General features: G+C 57.8%; 1 protein-coding gene across 4 annotated transcripts; it reads right to left on the bottom strand.

Annotated features, from left to right (window-relative positions):
* Nucleotides 1-310: 310 nt before the first annotated feature.
* Nucleotides 311-16,102, bottom strand: ELAVL3 (ELAV like RNA binding protein 3). Of its 4 annotated transcripts, none has more exons than XM_086699020.1 (7): nt 15,710-16,102; nt 9,234-9,537; nt 8,806-8,909; nt 5,104-5,257; nt 4,735-4,960; nt 4,027-4,065; nt 311-2,418 (listed from the first exon to the last, which is right to left on the bottom strand). In XM_086699020.1, the coding sequence occupies exons 2-7, from the start codon at nt 9,436-9,438 to the stop codon at nt 2,067-2,069; spliced, it is 1,080 nt and encodes a 359-aa protein (XP_086555146.1). In that variant the 5' UTR covers nt 9,439-9,537; nt 15,710-16,102; the 3' UTR covers nt 311-2,066. The 4 variants fall into 4 exon arrangements, with proteins under 4 accessions (XP_086555146.1, XP_086555143.1, XP_086555145.1 ...); XM_086699017.1 differs by having other exon boundaries at nt 9,234-9,453; XM_086699019.1 differs by having other exon boundaries at nt 311-2,397; nt 9,234-9,453.
* Nucleotides 16,103-16,210: the final 108 nt, after the last annotated feature.

The following is a 16,210-nucleotide window of genomic DNA, read 5'->3' as shown; positions in this document are numbered from 1 at the left end:
TTTTTCTTTTTTTAATCTCTTCTGTGTGTTTATTTTTCTTCCTTTTTTTGTCGCTTTTTTTTCTCTTCTGTTTGTGTTTTTTTGTCGCTTTTTTGATTTTTTTTTTTTTTTCTTTTTGTTCCTTGCAGCAGAAGCTCCACAGACGTTTAATAACAAACACCGGGAGGGGTGGGGGAGAGAGAGCTGGGCAGTCAGATGGGGCCATGGCCGGACACCAAACGCAGGGACACCGGAGGAAGGGGCAACTGAAGCTGAATTCGGGGTTTGCAATTCTCAGTTCTGACTGGGCCCACTGCGGGGGGTGGAGGGCTGCGAGGGCTCCCAGGGGCTCCGGCCTCTGGCTTCTGTTGGAATTTTTTTTTTTTTTGTCTTACAAAGAATGAAAACTAGGAGAATGGAAAATCCAGACAGAAGCCGGTGGGGGACCAGGGCTTGGGATGGGGGCTGCGTCCACCGCCCTCGGGAATTTGGAAAGACGGAAAAACCCAACAAACTGAAAGGGGGTGACAAGTGGGTGGGAAGGGAATTCGGGGGCTGGGGGGAGGGGGACTGGAGGGAACAGCGGGTACTTCCTGCTGGGGAGGCCCCTGGGGGAGGGGGAAGGCTCAGGGCCCAGCCTCCCCCCTCTGCCTCTGGGCCAGGGTCTCGGCCCAGGGAGGTTCAGCCCCGGGGACAGGGAGTCCTTTGGCCTCAAGTGTTGGGGGGGGGCTGCCTCCAGCCCGCCATGACGCCAAAAGTGAAACGAGGTATCGTGTGTTTGGATGCATGGATGCTGTGTGTGCACGCCTGTGTTCGTGGGCCGCAGGGACCACCGATGAGCCAGGAGAGAGCTCTGCAGAGAACCTGGGGCGAGTGGGGCCAAGTGTCCGGAGGAGGCCCGGCGGCCTAGCTGGAGGAAGCGGACTGGGCCAGGATCTGGGCTACGACCTCTCGCCTGGGCCTGAGGGAGGCTTTGTGCATGTCTGTGTCTCCTGGGTGTTGTGTCTGTTTCTCCGTGATGGCGTGTCTCGACTGGTGTGTCCGAATGTATCTGTCTCTACTTTCCCGTGTCCACGTGGAAATGTGTGTACCCCGCACCCACCTGTGGCTACATTTGCCCGCGGCCTCGTCTACATAGCCCCATACATACTTCGGTCTCCCGTGATTATCCATATGTCTGTCTGCGTGTCTGAATCTGGCCAGCGAGCTCCTGGAAGGTGTCCGGGGCGCGTCTCTGGGTCTGTCAGTGCTTCCGTGTGTCCCTGCAGGATGTGTGTGTGCGCGTGCCCCCGCATGTCTTTGCGTGGCTGTGTTTCTCTGTGCGGCCCCGTGGACCCCCGGGCCCCAAGCCCTGCTCCCTGCCCCTGCCCCAGTTGGTAAACATAACCTGCCAAAATATTTTCTTTTTTTTTTTTTTTGTCTTTTTTTGTGTTTTTTTTTTTTTCAAGTTCAAGAATCCCCAGTAAAAATTCTCCACGAGGTCTTTTTTCCCTTTTTACAAAAATAGAGTTTTTCTTCCCCTCCCACCCCCCCCTTTTTTTTTCATTTTGTTTCTGTTTCCAGCCCCTCCCCCTGCTCCTCCTGCTCCAACCAGGGGGCCCTGGGCCAGGGATGTCCACACCCCTCCTCCGTTTCGCTTTTTTGGGGATTTTTAAACCTGTTCCCCCCCTCCCCTCAGGCTCATCTAGGTGTTGGGGAGGCCTGGGCAAGGGGGTCTGGGGGGCAACCCCCAGCGCCCCTGCAAAGCCATCCCGTGGAGGGTGGTTGAAGGCGGGGTGGGGGCACGTCTCTGCTTTCTTTTTAGCCGAAAAAAGAAACAAAAACCATCGCCATGAACAGAACCAAGACGAGAGAGTGAACAGCCCAGCCTGGGGTGGGGGCAGGAGGACGGGGAGGGGACCCCCAGGCACCCCCCCCATCCCCTGCAGACTCTCCCACCCCGAGTGCTCACCCTGTGGCTTCCGCAGGGATGCGGGGCCCGTGTGCCGTCGGTGGTCTGCCTGCGCTGTCTCTCTCGGGGCCCCTCTCTCTCTCTTTCTCTCTCTCTCTGCTGCCCGGGGAGGGTGGGGAGGGCGGGCGGCGGTGGCTCAGGCCTTGTGCTGTTTGCTGGTCTTGAAGGACACCTGCAGCACGCGCTCGCCCAGGCGGTAGCCATTGAGGCTGGCGATGGCCATGGCCGCTTCGTCGTAGTTGGTCATAGTGACGAAGCCGAAGCCCTTGCACTTGTTGGTGGTGAAGTCGCGGATGACCTTGACGTTGGTGACGGCCCCGAAGGGCCCAAACAGCTGCCACAGCACACTCTCGTCTGCCTCCGGTGACAGGTTGTACACGAAGATACACCAGCCAGCGCCCGCCGCGCCCCCCGAAAGGCCCACACCCGCGAGGCCACTCATGCCGTCGATGGCGATGGGCGAGAACCTGGCGATGAGCGACAGGGGACTACTTTGGGGGTCACGCGGGCTCTGCCCTGACCCCCGGCACACCCCTGAGTCCCTGTGACCCCTGATGTGGTCATGACTGCTGGGCGTGCCACGATCTTGGGACCGTGTGATCCCTGCATCGTCCTGAGCCAGCCACGGCCTCGCGACCTCCACCTCTGACCCCACCCGAGACACCTTAAACTGCGGCCTGCTCTGAGACACTGGCCCCCAGTCTCCATCCTGACCTATAACTTGTGACCTTCCCTGCACATTACGCCCTCACTCACACTCCTGCCTAGAGCCCCAGTCTGCACCCTGACCCCACAACCTCTGACCCTACTGTGTCCTTGGCCCTGTTGACCCTGACCCCTTCCCCACTCCTGACCACTACTCCTCCCTTGGCAGATTTTTCCCACCCCCCTTTTGCCCTCCCCCCACCAACCCCACCCTGCCCTCTGCAACGCTGTGCCCCCTTTGCCCCTGGTCACCCTGCTACCCCTACGTGGCCAGAAGGGCACCGCTCAAGGCCAGGCCATGACTGCAACCGGTGAAGCGCTGCCCTGCGTTATCAGGTCCCAGGGCAGCGGCCTCGCTGCCCCGCCGCCTTCCTCTGCCCCTTGCCAGCCTTTTCCTGTTCAGATTGTATATTTAGGATCCACTCCACCTTCCCTGCGGTGCCTCAGCCCAGAACAGCTCCTTGAACAGCAGGGCCCCTGAGAGGGTTTGTTGACTGACCGACTGACGGACAGGATTGGCTCCACCCACGTGCCTCGCTGCCTCCCTGCCCCCCAGGCCTCACTCAATTCAGGGGGAGCCCCAGGGTCTGCCCCATTCAGTGTGACCACTGGGGACTCACTGCTTGCTCCCTCCTTCCCGATTCTGCACAGGCCCTGGCACCTTGGGCGTGTCGGGGTGGGCGGGGGTCTCTGCTGGGTCCCCCTCACCTCTTCTCCTGCCCCCTTCCCAGCCCTGCTCACTGCTCCCTCCCTGCTAGACTGAGGTAATTGACAACAGGAACAGTAATCGTCCGAGCGGCTGCTTTTATTGAGCGCTCACTACGTGCCAAGCCCTGTGCTCAACAGCATTTCATCTCCACGAGGGATCACGTCTGGCCGGGCCACGTTGGGTCCCCAGCCCCGAGCCCAGCGCCCGGCACTCAGTGTGTGCTCAACAGCTCGCGATGCAATAAACACGGGGACCTTCACAGGGTTGGGGATGTGGACAAGGTCGTGCGGGCCTCAGGGCCCGTCCCCAGACTATGCGGGAAAAGAGGGTGGTATCCTGTGACCCCAGCCATCAAGAGAGGCAGGCGGAACTCAGACTTAACGTGGGAACCGGCGGGGGGGGGGGGGGGGGGCATGGCTGTGACCAGGCAACATGGCCGGCCTTTCCCTGGGCCGGAGGGGGCCACGGACAGGCCCTCCAGGACCCAAAGAGTAGTAGTAGCTCTTTCTAGGCATTCACTAGGTTCCAGAGCCCCTGATTCTCTTAATGGACACGCTATTCCCAGACAGGGCAGACCCAGCTAAGCTGGCAGTCCCGGTGGTGAGGCGGGGGAGGGGGCCCATCGGGGCAAGAGTCCAGGGAGGGACGGCGGGGAGCTGGGGGCAGCGGGGAGCACTGTTACCTCTTGACTCCGTAGGCCATGTTGAGCAAATTATCCAGCCTGTGGAAGCAAAAGGGGTGGTCACCGGTGGCCTCTGGGCACACCCCCAGCTGTGATGTCGGCCTGCCTGCCTGCCCTCCCCGCCCCCACCCAGCCGGCCGGCAGCCCAGCCCTGCCCCCACCCGCCGGCTCCCCGCCCGGCTGGACACCGCCTGGCACGGAACCGTGGTCACTCGGGCACTGCCTCTCGCCTGCCCTGCCGCTGCCTGGCCTGCACCCGTGTCCCATCCTCCCCGGCCCGGCCCGCCCAGCCCCACTCGCCTGCCCCCACCCTGCGGGGCTCAGGACCCCAGAAGGGAAGGTTCGAGTCTCTTCTCGGCAGTGGCAGGTGGGCTGGGCGAGTGACAAAGCCTCTCTGTTCGTAAAATACAGACAATCTCCGTTCTCTTGAGGTATACATACCTGGGGGCGCAGAGAGCTGGAGCCCCATGCCCGAGGGAGGGGAGGCCCCATCGGGAGACTCTAACACTCCTAACACCGAAAATGCCACTCAAAGTGCCCTGCATACATTGACTGCCTGCTGCATACGAGGGCCTGGCCTCAGCACCTGACAGACACACATTTCCCCTCCGCCGCCCTCAGTGGCCCCGGCCTGCGGGCACCCTCCCGGCGTCCCTCTGCCCTGCAGGGATGGGGTCCAGGGGTCTGTGGGGGGCGCCAGGGGCTTACCGGAAGCGCTGCGTCTGATGGTGCAGGGGGCCTGCGTAGCGCCGGGCTGACGACTGGTAGAGGTGAGTGAGCAGGGCCTGTCCAGTCTTCTGACTCGGGTTGTTGGCGAACTTGACCGTGATGGGCTCCGCCGCGCCCAGCGGCTTCTGCCCGTTCAGTCCTTTGATGGCCTCCTCGGCCTCAATCCTCTTGTCGAAGCGGATGAACCCCACACCCCGAGAGACACCTGCCAGGGAGTGAGGGCGTCATGAGCACCGCTGCCCCCTCCTGTGTGGCCCTCTACCCCGCTCCTCCCCTGCCATTCCCGGTTTCTCCATTTTGGCCCCACCTCCGGGCCTTTGCCCAGTGCGTCATCCCCAGCAGCCTGACCTGTGACCTGGTCCACCAGGATTCGAGAAGTGATGATACGGCCATACTGGGAGAAGAGCTGCTCCATTTCTTTCTGGCTCATGGTCTTGGGGAGTCCACTGACGTACAGGTTAGCATCTCGGATGGATGCAGAGCTGGGTCTGGCATAAGACACCTGGAGTGGGGAGGGGGGGGCAGGTGGACAGAGGTGAGGGCAAGACCCGTTTCACGGATGGGGAGGGTGAGGCCACGTCCAGACCACCAGTGGGAGGCAGAAGTGCCTCGTCTGTTCGCTCAACAAGTATCTCTTGGGTAGTCACCATGGGCGGGGCTGGCCAAGGCTTGAGGGAGGGGACATGGCTGTGGCCGATGATGATGTGGGCTGGCCAGCATAAAGTGGTGGGGGGCGGCGCCTGGGTGGCTCAGTCGGTTGAGTGTCTCAATTTCGGCTCGGGTCCCGGTCTCGCAGTCTGTGAGATTGAGTCCCGAGCCGGGCTCTGCGCGGACAGCTCTGAGCCTGCTTGGGATTCTGTGTCTCCCTCTCTCTCTGCCCCTCCCCTGCTTGTGCTCTGTCTCTCAAAATAAATAAGTAGACGTTAAAAAAAAAAAAAAAATTAAAGTGGTGGGAGAGATGAGCAACATGTCGTTGCTGGGCCCTGGAGGTCAGATGTCCCCAGCTCCTGCTCTCACGAGGTACATTCCATCAACACAATGCTTCCTCCTCCTTTGGAAAGTGAGCCTGGGACGCTGGCCCTTTTCCCGTCCACATTGGGACCCTCCAGGTTGCTCAGGTCTTTAGCCACCAGTTCAATGCTGATGACCCCCAAATGTCCGTCCCCAGTGTGGGCCTGACCCCCAAACTGCACACCTGTGTGACACCTGCCTCCAGGCACCGCACGTGACACCCACAGGGGATCACAAGCAGCGAGGCGGCATCCAGTCCCCAACTTGCCCCAGCTCAGTAATGGCAACTTTGTCCTCCTGGGTGCTCAGGCCCCCATTGTCCTTGATGCTGGTCTTTTTCACACCCACATCCAATCCATCACGGATCCTGCCTCATTACTCAGCTCCCACCATAGCTCCCACAGACCTCCCTAACCTCCCCAGTCTGTTCCCTCCACAGCTGCCAGGGGGCGCCTGTGAGCAACTGAGGCAGGGCACATCCTCCCTTTGCTCAGAACCTTCTGTGGCTCCCACCTGCCCCACAGTTCAAGTCCTTCTCCCAGCCCACAAGGCCCTGCACAAACCCCCCCCACCCCACCCCATACCCTCACTCTCATCTCTGCCAATTTCTCCCTCGAGTGCTCTGTTTCAGCCACACCAGTCTCCTCCCGTGTTCCTCAAACACACCAGGCACATTTCGGCCTCAGGGCCTTTGCTCTGGCTGTTCCCCTCAGACTGGAACGGCCTTCCTCTCCTTGCTTCTTCCAGCCTCATTCAAAAAGTAACCCCTGTCCTCTTCCCATCGGAATTTGGTCCTCCGCCTCAAACCCCCCTCCCCCCCGACTCAAAGCACTTCTCTCAGTGGGGAATTAGACGCATTTTGGTAAGGGCATTTGATTTGTGTCATTAATTATGGTCCAGACCAACAATGAAACTCCCTGCAGCTGGTTAAAAAATGGTGGACGTGTATATTTATTTCCCAGAAACAGTGGTGAGTATTGTAAACTGGGGGAAAGAAAAGTCCATTTACAGAGTGGCGAGATGTGTGACCCCATCTCATTGTTGTGCTTATCAGTGTCCTGGAAACACAGTCTGCAGGGCCCGCCCCCAGATGCTGACAGGTGGGCCTAGAGCTGGCAGGGGGCAGCAGGGGACAGGGGCTGCCCTTTCCACTTATTTCTGCCAATGTCTATTTCCTGTATCTTCTAAATTAACCTCTGGGTAGATAAGGTCACGGTCAAGCGTCCAGCTTTTGTTTGTGGTGGTGAGTGGAGAGGGCATAGCCCTGCATTAGAAGTAACTAATTGAAAAAGCTAACAACATGAGTAAATGGGGCCAGGGGTGGGTCAGGGTGAAGGCACTCATGGGCTGGAGGTAGAGGGACTCTAACGAATGCAACTGTGAGCACCCGGGGTCTTCCGGGGAGAAAAAACCCCACAAACACATCAGCTGCTGGTTTTTTTCGATAATATTAATTAAAAATCACGGCCACATTTTTCATGGCTTCCGCTCTTGCCCGTGGGGCGGTGAGTTTTGAGGGGTGAGGACTTGATGAATCAGAGGGAGGGGTGAGGGGAAGAGAGGCCTGAGCTCCTGGGTGGGTGTTTGGGGTCAGGGGTCATTTGAGGCACTGAGTTCGTCTTCAGCGGTCTTTGCCAACCTTCCATGATGTGGGCTGACCCAGGCCCCTCACCGGGGTATGGGCTCCTCCGGCCCCCCTCACCAGGACAGGTCTTGGGCAAAATCTGCCAAAGCAGCCAATTGGGACCAACCTTACATAGTGCCACCCAGGCAGACACACACAGAGACGCGAGGCCACACTTTGTCACCCTCTGCACAGCCCTAGTGGCTACACCAGCCAAAGGGTGACTCGGGGCCACTGTGACATCCACAGCGGCTCCGGGGGTCTTGGATAATTACAGTAAGAGGCACAGAACCACACACCTGTCACCCCACCACACAAGCCCACATCACACACGTTGCACCCCGAGTAGGGCACAGCCGACACCCCCACGCAGCCCCACCAGGTCACAGCCAGAGTTGCAGTGTCACAAAGCACCTGTGAAATAAACACCACATCCCACAGACCCATCGTGACACGCCCAGAGTCTAGTAGCCAGACTCGTGTGTCCCACAAACACAATGGCTCCCAGCCCAGGTCTATCTCTCTCTCACACACACACACACACACACACACACACACGCGCGCGCGCGCGCGCGCGCGCGCTGCATCACATGCATACAGTGGCCCTCTGGATTTGTCACTACCGTCCCCCTCATGCCCCAGGGCTTCTGGGTCTAGTTGGCCATGGAGGGACCCATTAGGTCACGACCTCATCCTCCCCCACAACGGGAAGAGGAAGAGATTCCTGCACCTCTGTTCTCAGAGAGAAGGGGGGGGAGGGGGCCAGATGGGCGCCCCTCCCCTCAGCCTCCCCCAAGGTTCCAGAGCAGATTTGTGGGGCGGAGTCCAGACACCCCCAGGCGAACCGAGAGAGGGGGGTTTCCATGGCGATCCCCCCCCCAGGGAACCTGGGCTAGCAGAGTCCCAGCTGCAGCTGCTGAGAGGGGAGGTTGTGGGGGGAGGGGCGTTGCACAAAGATGGGGGAGGGGCTCACCCCTAACCCCGCCCTCCCAGACCCTAATTAGGCTCCAGATGGCAGATGGACCCCCACCCCTCTCCATTTCCATGACAAAGGCAAGGGGGGGCGGGGCGCCCACCAGACCCTGGTCACTCTCCTACTGCCAGTGGGATGGCTACCTCCCTGAGCCAGCAGAGAATGTAGAGCCGGTATTCTCACTGACTAATGAGGAAACTGAGGTTCAGAGAGGCAGAGCCATCGGGCCCTGGGTGCCCAGCCAGGAATTCTTAGGGGAGAGTCTGAATCCCTCAGAGGATGAGCCACGGGGTAGGAGGGGTGGCAGTGAGGAAGGTAGGCGACATGCGGGTTGAGTGGCAGTGAAAGGGATAGTCCAAGGGGAAGTAATGTGGGGGATTGGGGACAGTTGCAGGTGGGCAGTAAGGGGGGATGGGCCACAGAGGAAAATGAGGGCACTAACCTTGATGGTCTTCGTCTGCAGTTTGAGGCCGTTGAGGGTGTTGATGGCTTTGTCTGCATCGTTGGGATCAGAGTAGTTCACGAACCCATAACCGAGGCTCTGCCCTGTGGGCGGGACCAGGGTGACGACCTCCCCACACCTACCAGGGTCCTCCCAGACCCAGTCCTGAGAGGCTGACCGCCGTCACTCAAGGTTGACGGAAATCCCCCCCCCCTTAGTATTCTCCCACAGTACCACCCTGTCCCCAGGACACCTCAGATCCCCCAGAGTCCTGCCTGCCCCCATCACCCCCGGGATACCCTACCGGGGGTCATACCTGTCTCCCCATCGCACCTCCGATCCCCCAGGGTGCTACCTGCCCCCATCACACCCGTGCTCCCCAGACTACTATCTCTGTCTCCTCCCTCCCCACCTGCCAGCAGCCACACCTGTGATCTTATCCCGAACCAACTTGCAGGATTCGATGTCACCAATGCTGCCGAAGAGACTCTTGAACTCGTCCTGGGTCATGTTCTGGGGCAGGTAGTTGACAATGAGGTTGGTCTTGCTGTCATCAGTGGCTCCATTTGTACCAAGGAGTGGCCCGTTGGGCAGGGCCGGGCCGGCCGGGCCCCCCGCCACCTGAGACTCCATGGCCCCGAGTATCTGCTGGAGATAACAGGCCACACCCGCTCACGGCCCAGTCCCCACACCAGGGATCAGTGGTGATGCATCAGTCATGTCTGACATGGGCTTAAACATGGAGAGAGGACAACATATTATCCTATTAATCTCTTCCACTCCTCCAGCATCAGGCATAGCACCTTACGTGTGATTTTACTGTGAAAAATTCCATACATGTCTGGTGTCTACGTTTGCCTGTTTGCCTAAAATCAATCTGTGCATTTCCAGAAGAGTAAAATGAACACCTTTGTCTTCAGAATAAGAAATATATTTTTATTAGCTTTGAAGTCCTCATAAGCTCCTCCCTAGCCATGGACTGCCCTCATCCATCAAAGGATGAGGGACTGCCCTCATCCACATCCCAGATGTGTTAATATTTCTTTTGCTTCATGCATAATTTTCCCACTAGGCATTTACCCCCACGTTTTTCCCACTGAGCTCTTTTTCATTTTATTACTTATTGTTATTTATGGTTTTTTAAGATTTTATTTTTAGGTAATCTCTACACCCAGTGTGGGGCTTGAACTCACAACTCCGAGGTCAAGAGTCGCATGCTCTCCTGACCGAGCCAGTCAGGCACCCCTGAGCTATTTAAATGTATCACATAATAACACCTGCAAATAAGGACAGTTTTAATTATCTCCAATCTAGACCTGTTCCTTATTTTTCTTGTCTTATTGCAGGGGCTACAGTGCGACAGTGGCTTCTTTATTCATGATGTTAAAGGAAATGCTTTAAACGTTTCACAGCTAAATTTGATTTTTGATATGGATTCTGTGTAGATGGCCTTTATCACATTAAGAATGTTTCAGGGGCGCCTGGGTGGCGCAGTCGGTTAAGCGTCCGACTTCAGCCAGGTCACGATCTCGCGGTCCGTGAGTTCGAGCCCCGCGTCGGGCTCTGGGCTGATGGCTCAGAGCCTGGAGCCTGTTTCCGATTCTGTGTCTCCCTCTCTCTCTGCCCCTCCCCCGTTCATACTCTGTCTCTCTCTGTCCCAAAAATAAATAAACGTTGGAAAAAAAAAAAAAAAAAAAAAAAGAATGTTTCATTTTATTCCTAGTATCCTAACAAGATTTCGTTTTTCAAGAATGGGTGTTGAATTTTATTTAACTTTTTTCCTACACCTATTTTTTAAATAGTTGACATAGAATATTAGTTTCAAGTGTACAACATGATTCAATATTTGTATATATTGAAAAGTACTGGGATGGATTGGTATTGTCTGTCATGGGCATGGGAAGGGAAAATACCCAGCATGTCCTTAGGTTTTTCTCCCAAGGCATGGTTGGCCGATGGATGGCCTTCACCTAAAAAAATCAAATCTATTGGTAGGGTGTTCCTAACGGGACAAATTAGGAAGGATTACAAACCACATTCAGTTTCCACGGGAAAGATCACTGTGATTGATTAGCAATGTCTGTGGCTACAGAATTAGAGTCAGCAGGTACACATCATCTCAGCCATCCCTAACCAAAAAATACAATACCATATTTGTTCCCAAATATTGGGCATACTGTGTGCCAGGTATAGTGCAAAGCTCTCTATGGGCAATGTTTTGTTTTTGTTTTTTTTCTTATTCACAACCACCCTGAAAAGAGGGGTTAATTTTCCCTGCTTAACAGATGCTATGAACGTAAAGCCTGTGTTCCCTCGACTTCATATGTTGAAATCTTGACCCCCAATGTGATGGTATTTGGAAGTGGAGCCTTTGGGAAGTAATTGGGTCATGAGGGCAGAACCCTCATGAATGAGATTCATGTCCTTAACAAAAAAGTGACAGGAGAGACATTCTCTCTCTCTCCACAATGTGAGGACACAGCAAGAAGACGTCCATCTGCAAAGGAGGGAGCAAGTCCTTACTAGCAACCGAATCAGCTGGCACCTTGATCTTGGACTTCCCAGAATCCAGAAGAAGATTTGTGATAAATAAATGTCTGTTGGTTAAGCTGCCCAGTTGACGGTATTTTGTTATAGCAGCCTGAGCTAAGACAACAGACGAGGAGAGGGAAGTTCGGCGATGTTTTAAAAATTACCAAAGATCGGGGCACCTGAGTGGCGCAGTCAGTTAAGCATCTGACTCTTGATTTCAGCTCAGGTCACGATCGCACAGTTGGTGAGTTTGAGCCCTGACGGCTGGTCGCTGACAGCATGGAGCCTGCTTGGGATTCTCTTTCTCTCTCCCTCTCTCTGTCCCTCCTCCACTTGTGTGCTCTCTCCTTCTCTCAAAATAAATACATAAACTTCAAAAAAAAAAAAAAAAATGACCAAAGATCACGCAGCTTATAAATAGTGAAGCAGGGGTTCGCACGCGAGATTTCCTCATCCAGAGTCTGTAATTCTAACTGCTCTAACGTTTCTCAGCCGTGTGTCCTCAGGTAGACTACATGACGCTTCTGGGCCTCTGCTCCACTTTGCTGCAAACTCCAAATTATTGGCGCGGTGACCCCCACCGAAGGATCTGAAGCTACTCGCACGGCTGGGAAGCATTCTGGGATCAGTTAGCCAGGTCTGCCATGAGCGCAATTACGAGAAGCAACTCGTCATGTCTGCCATCCCTGCCTCAAAATAGGGCTGGTCATACTCATCCTGCCCCACGGACATCTTCTGTGAGCCAGGCACCGGGTGAGGTGCTTACAGGCAACATTTCCCTTATTTCTCCCAATCAGCTTTAGAGCTGGCCACACAGTCTCCATTTTATAAGTGAGAGAGCTCAGAGACGCTGAGTGATACATACATGGGGCACTTGATTTCAAACCTGGATATGTTGGCGGACTTCAGAACTGTTTTTAATGACAGTGGCCAAGGCACGGGGGCGGGGGTGGGGGGCACCTTCTAGCTGTGTATCCTTGGGGGGGGTGGTGATCGTAGCTCTTCTTTGGGCCTCTGTTTCCTTTCCATTTATTCTTATTAAAAGGATGGCCCTGAGGGTCAACCCCCTGCATCTCCAGTTGGCTGAGAGTGGCTGTCTGGGGGCTGGCTGGAGGGTTATTCTGAAGCCACATCCAGACGGAGCAGGATCATGCACTGGGTTGATGAGCAATGTCTGCCATAGGCGCCGGCAATAAGACAGTAACGCACATTACAGATCTGCGTCCAGTTTCATAAGATTAATACTTTCCTGATACCGTGGCCATGTATTGAGGGCCGGCTCTCCCAACATTGAACATTATGGCACTCTTTTCTCCATTTGACAGAAGAGGAAACAGAGTCTCCATGAAGGGGTAGGGATTTATACAAGGTTAGGGAGCTCGCAAATGGTGGGTCAAGAATTCAAACCCGGAGCTTGGACATCAGCCCATTTGACTAACAAAAAGGCCAACAATAGTGAAAATAACAGCAAAGTGAAGCTGTGTCTCCGCATTTAACCCCACTCTGCAGGCCAAGTCTACTCATTCAATTCAACAAATGCTTGCTGGGTACCATCAGGTGCCAGCTCCTGGCCCCACCCTCCTCACTGTGCATCTTCTGACACTCACATTGCCTCTCCGGGCCTCTGTCCCTCCACTAAAGATATGGCACAGAGGTTTCCCACGTACAAAGATGGGTTCTGTATTCCCTTCTGGCTCAACAGACTAGAGTTCTGTGATTGGTTGATGATGTCTGCGCTGGGAGTCCCCAAAATAATTAACAGTACAAAACCAGTTCCAGGTCTGGAGCCCCTACTATGTGGCCAGGCACTGAGCAGGTGCAAAGGTTTCACTGACTTCCCACAACCACACTGAAAGCTGGGGATCACCTCCGTTTCTCAGGTGGAGAAAGCGAGGGTCAGAGGGACCTGTGATTTGCCTGGGGATGACACGGAGCCGTGGGAGCGATGGAGTTTGACTACTGATCTGATTACTCCAGACAGAGCCCCCAGGGCCATCCCAAATGTCCTCAGCTTGGATGCGGTTAAAAGGTAATTGGGGTTCCTATCCAGGATCTTGAGACCCAGCCTACTAATCTCCCCACCACCCCATCTCTCTCCCAGCTGTGCCAGAGCTTAGCAGGATCAGTGTCGCGTTTCCTCTGCAGCTCAGCCGGCTGAGCCGATAATAGGGATCGGATTGGTGGAGACCACACCCGCTCTGCCCCAGCCCATGACAAATGCGTGGCCTGGGATGACTCCGGGATCACAGGGACCTTGGAGGGCTGTCCCAGGACAGGAGCGGAGGGGTGAAGTCAGAGGGGAGGAGGGCAGGTCAAAGATGGATAGGCAGAGATCAAGTGGGAGCAATAGAACCTTTCCTCCCAGTCTCTCCAGCTCTTCCTCTGGATCCGTACCTCTTTCTGTTTCTCTCTCCCTCCCCACCCCCCCACCCCCGCCCCTGTTTCTCTCTTCTTCTCTCCCCTCTGAGCCTGTCTCTCTCCCCCTTTCTCTCTCAGCCACTCTTTTTCCAACTCTTTTGCACCATTGCACATACATGACATATGGATTTTGCAGCGAATACACCTGCAGTCACTCTCTATGTAGACCCTTCTGTGTCTGACCCCCTTGGCCCCTAGCTGGGCCCCCTGGCCCCAGTCACAATGATAGATGCCTGGATACTGGCGACAATAGGGCATTGAGTGGCTATGCATGGTAAGGCTAGGCCACCACGTGGTGCTAACTAGGCCTCCCACTTCTGGGCCCTTCTCCATCCATGCAGGGCCCTCACTGTCTCAGTCTATCCCCTCACTTCCTCCCATCCTGTTCTCATGGTGGACCTCTGCCCGAGTGTCCTCCAGTGGAGTAACCAGGCCTTCCAGGGCTTCAAGGCCCTTGTGTGACCTCTGACCACACCCTCGCCCTTTTGTGCATTAGTTTCCCTCTTTTAAATGAGGGAACAGATCAGAGGAATGGATGCTGGACTGTTGTGGGGGTTCTGAGGGTCCTCAGGAGGCTGCACTCACGTCTCGCACCTAAATTAGCAGCCTGAGGCCCAGAGAAGGGAGAGTGCCGACCTAAGGTCACACAGCAGGGAAGCAGGGCCTCTCAGGGCCTCCTTTCTCTGAGCCAGGTGGGCGGGTCCCAGAGTCCCAGACATGGAAGGAGTGCTGAGCATCCCCCCACCCACTGTGCTCGCCACGACTCCAAGAAGAGGCCCAGGGACACAGGGCACAGACACACACACACACAGACCAGAAAGACAGTAAGTACGGAAGAAGGAGGCCTGGGCGCTGGGACCAGACAAAGGACGCGCGGCGGCGCGGGGAGCGGAGTCGCGCGGCGGGGGCGGGGGTGGAGCCGGGGTGGGGCTAGAACTGGCCAGCCCCGCCCCCGGGATACGCCCGGGTAGCCGAGTGGAAATCCGAGGGCTCGGGCGAGGCCGGGCCCCGGGGGCCCCAGGGGGCGGGGTCCGGATGGGCGGGGCAGGGGCGTGGTTATACAGGGCGTGGCCGGGCGTGGCCGCGGGCTCGGGAGCTGACCAGCTCGGTGGCTGCTGAAAGCACCGGGAGTGGGGCGAGCGGCGCGGGCGTGCAGGCGGGCGCGCTCAAGGTCACCCCGAGGCCCAGAGCCCAGGAAGGGTGGGGCGCCTGGACCTGGCCTAGGGGACATCCTTGAGCTCCTTACCCCATCCCCCGTGGGGCGGGGGCCCAGGAGCCAGGAAGCCCCCCCCGCGGGCCCTCCTCTCCCCTCCCCCTCCCCGAAGCCTGAGGCGCCCGCGCGAGGCTACGGCCCGCTAAGAAGCTCCGAGAAACAAAGGGACGCGGCGGCAGCGGCGGCGGGCCCGCGGGGCCTCCGGGCGCGCCCCCTCCTCTCCCCTCCCCGCTTGCCGCAAGGTCGACGGGCTCGAGGACGAGACGCCCGGCTCCCCGGGCGCGGCCGCGGCCCGGGGCGCGCGATCCGACGCCACCCGATTCCCCGGGGCTCTCGGGAACGGCTTGCCGCCTTGTCCTGGCCCAGCACCAGTGATAAGAGCCCTGCGTTTGCCTGGGCGGCCTGCGGGGTCCGGGCCTGGATGGAGAAGGCATCCTCCGCTGCTGCGGCCCCTCCCCCATCAGGCTTGCTGGAGGGGGGCAATCCCGCCCCCAGGACGCCGTAGGACGCCTCCCCAAATCAGAGTTCGGCTTCCAAAGGCCTCTCAGACCAGACTCTATGCGCCCCCAGCACTCTGGGTGCGGTCCTGCCCACTCTCAGGCCCCGAGGCTCGGTCCTACCCCCCCACCGGGGCCTAGCTAGGCCTGGTCCTACCCCCCCCCCCCCACCCGCCATCTCCGCGGAGGCTGTGCCTAACCCCTCCCCACCCAGGTTCTCTCTCAGCGACAAGGGAATACCTACAGTGACCATTCTTGTGTGCCCGGCGGGCGCGGTCCGTGTTGAGGGCGGCTCCGGGGGTCGTGCACTCCTTGGGGGGCGCTCGATGCTCACTCCGGGGTCCCGCCCGGGCGGCCTTTGGCGCGGCCGCTGCAGAGGTGTCGATGAAGGCGGCGGCTCCCTCGAGGGCCGGGGACGGGCCCGAGCCCGAGGACGCGCGCGCGGATAGCCGGGCCCCGGGGTGGCCTGCGGGCGGCAGGGGATGGAAAGAGGGAGCGGGCGCGGGATTGAGAACGCCCCCTGCGCGGCCCCGCGGGGCCCGGGGAGGTTGCGCTTCCTGACAGAGATCGCGGCGCTCTGCCTTTCGCCGCCGCCCCCCGGCCCGGCCTGTCCGGTCCTGGATGCTCAGTCTTCTCCCCTCGCCCGCCCTCCCTCCCACCCTCCAGCCCGCGCTGCGCGCTCCGCGCTCTGGGCCGCGCCGCCGCCGCCCCCAGCCCTTTATAGGAGCAGCTGCCAGAGCCGGCG

This window comes from Puma concolor, chromosome A2, assembly GCF_028749965.1.
Source record: "Puma concolor isolate L17-30 chromosome A2, mPumCon1.1.hap2, whole genome shotgun sequence".
Lineage (NCBI taxonomy): Eukaryota > Metazoa > Chordata > Mammalia > Carnivora > Felidae > Puma > Puma concolor.
The sequence above is the reverse complement of the archived record's forward strand: the minus strand, read 5'-3'. Positions and strand labels throughout refer to the sequence as shown.

Excerpts from the sequence above, each read along its gene's own strand:
- ELAVL3 (XM_086699017.1), bottom strand. Across the intron at positions 4,961-5,103 it reads CCTGGTGGACCAGGTCACAG|GTGTCTCTCGGGGTGTGGGG; the intron begins GTCAGGCTGCTG and ends ACTCCCTGGCAG. Across the intron at positions 4,066-4,734 it reads CATCAGACGCAGCGCTTCCG|GCTGGATAATTTGCTCAACA; the intron begins GTAAGCCCCTGG and ends TTGCTTCCACAG.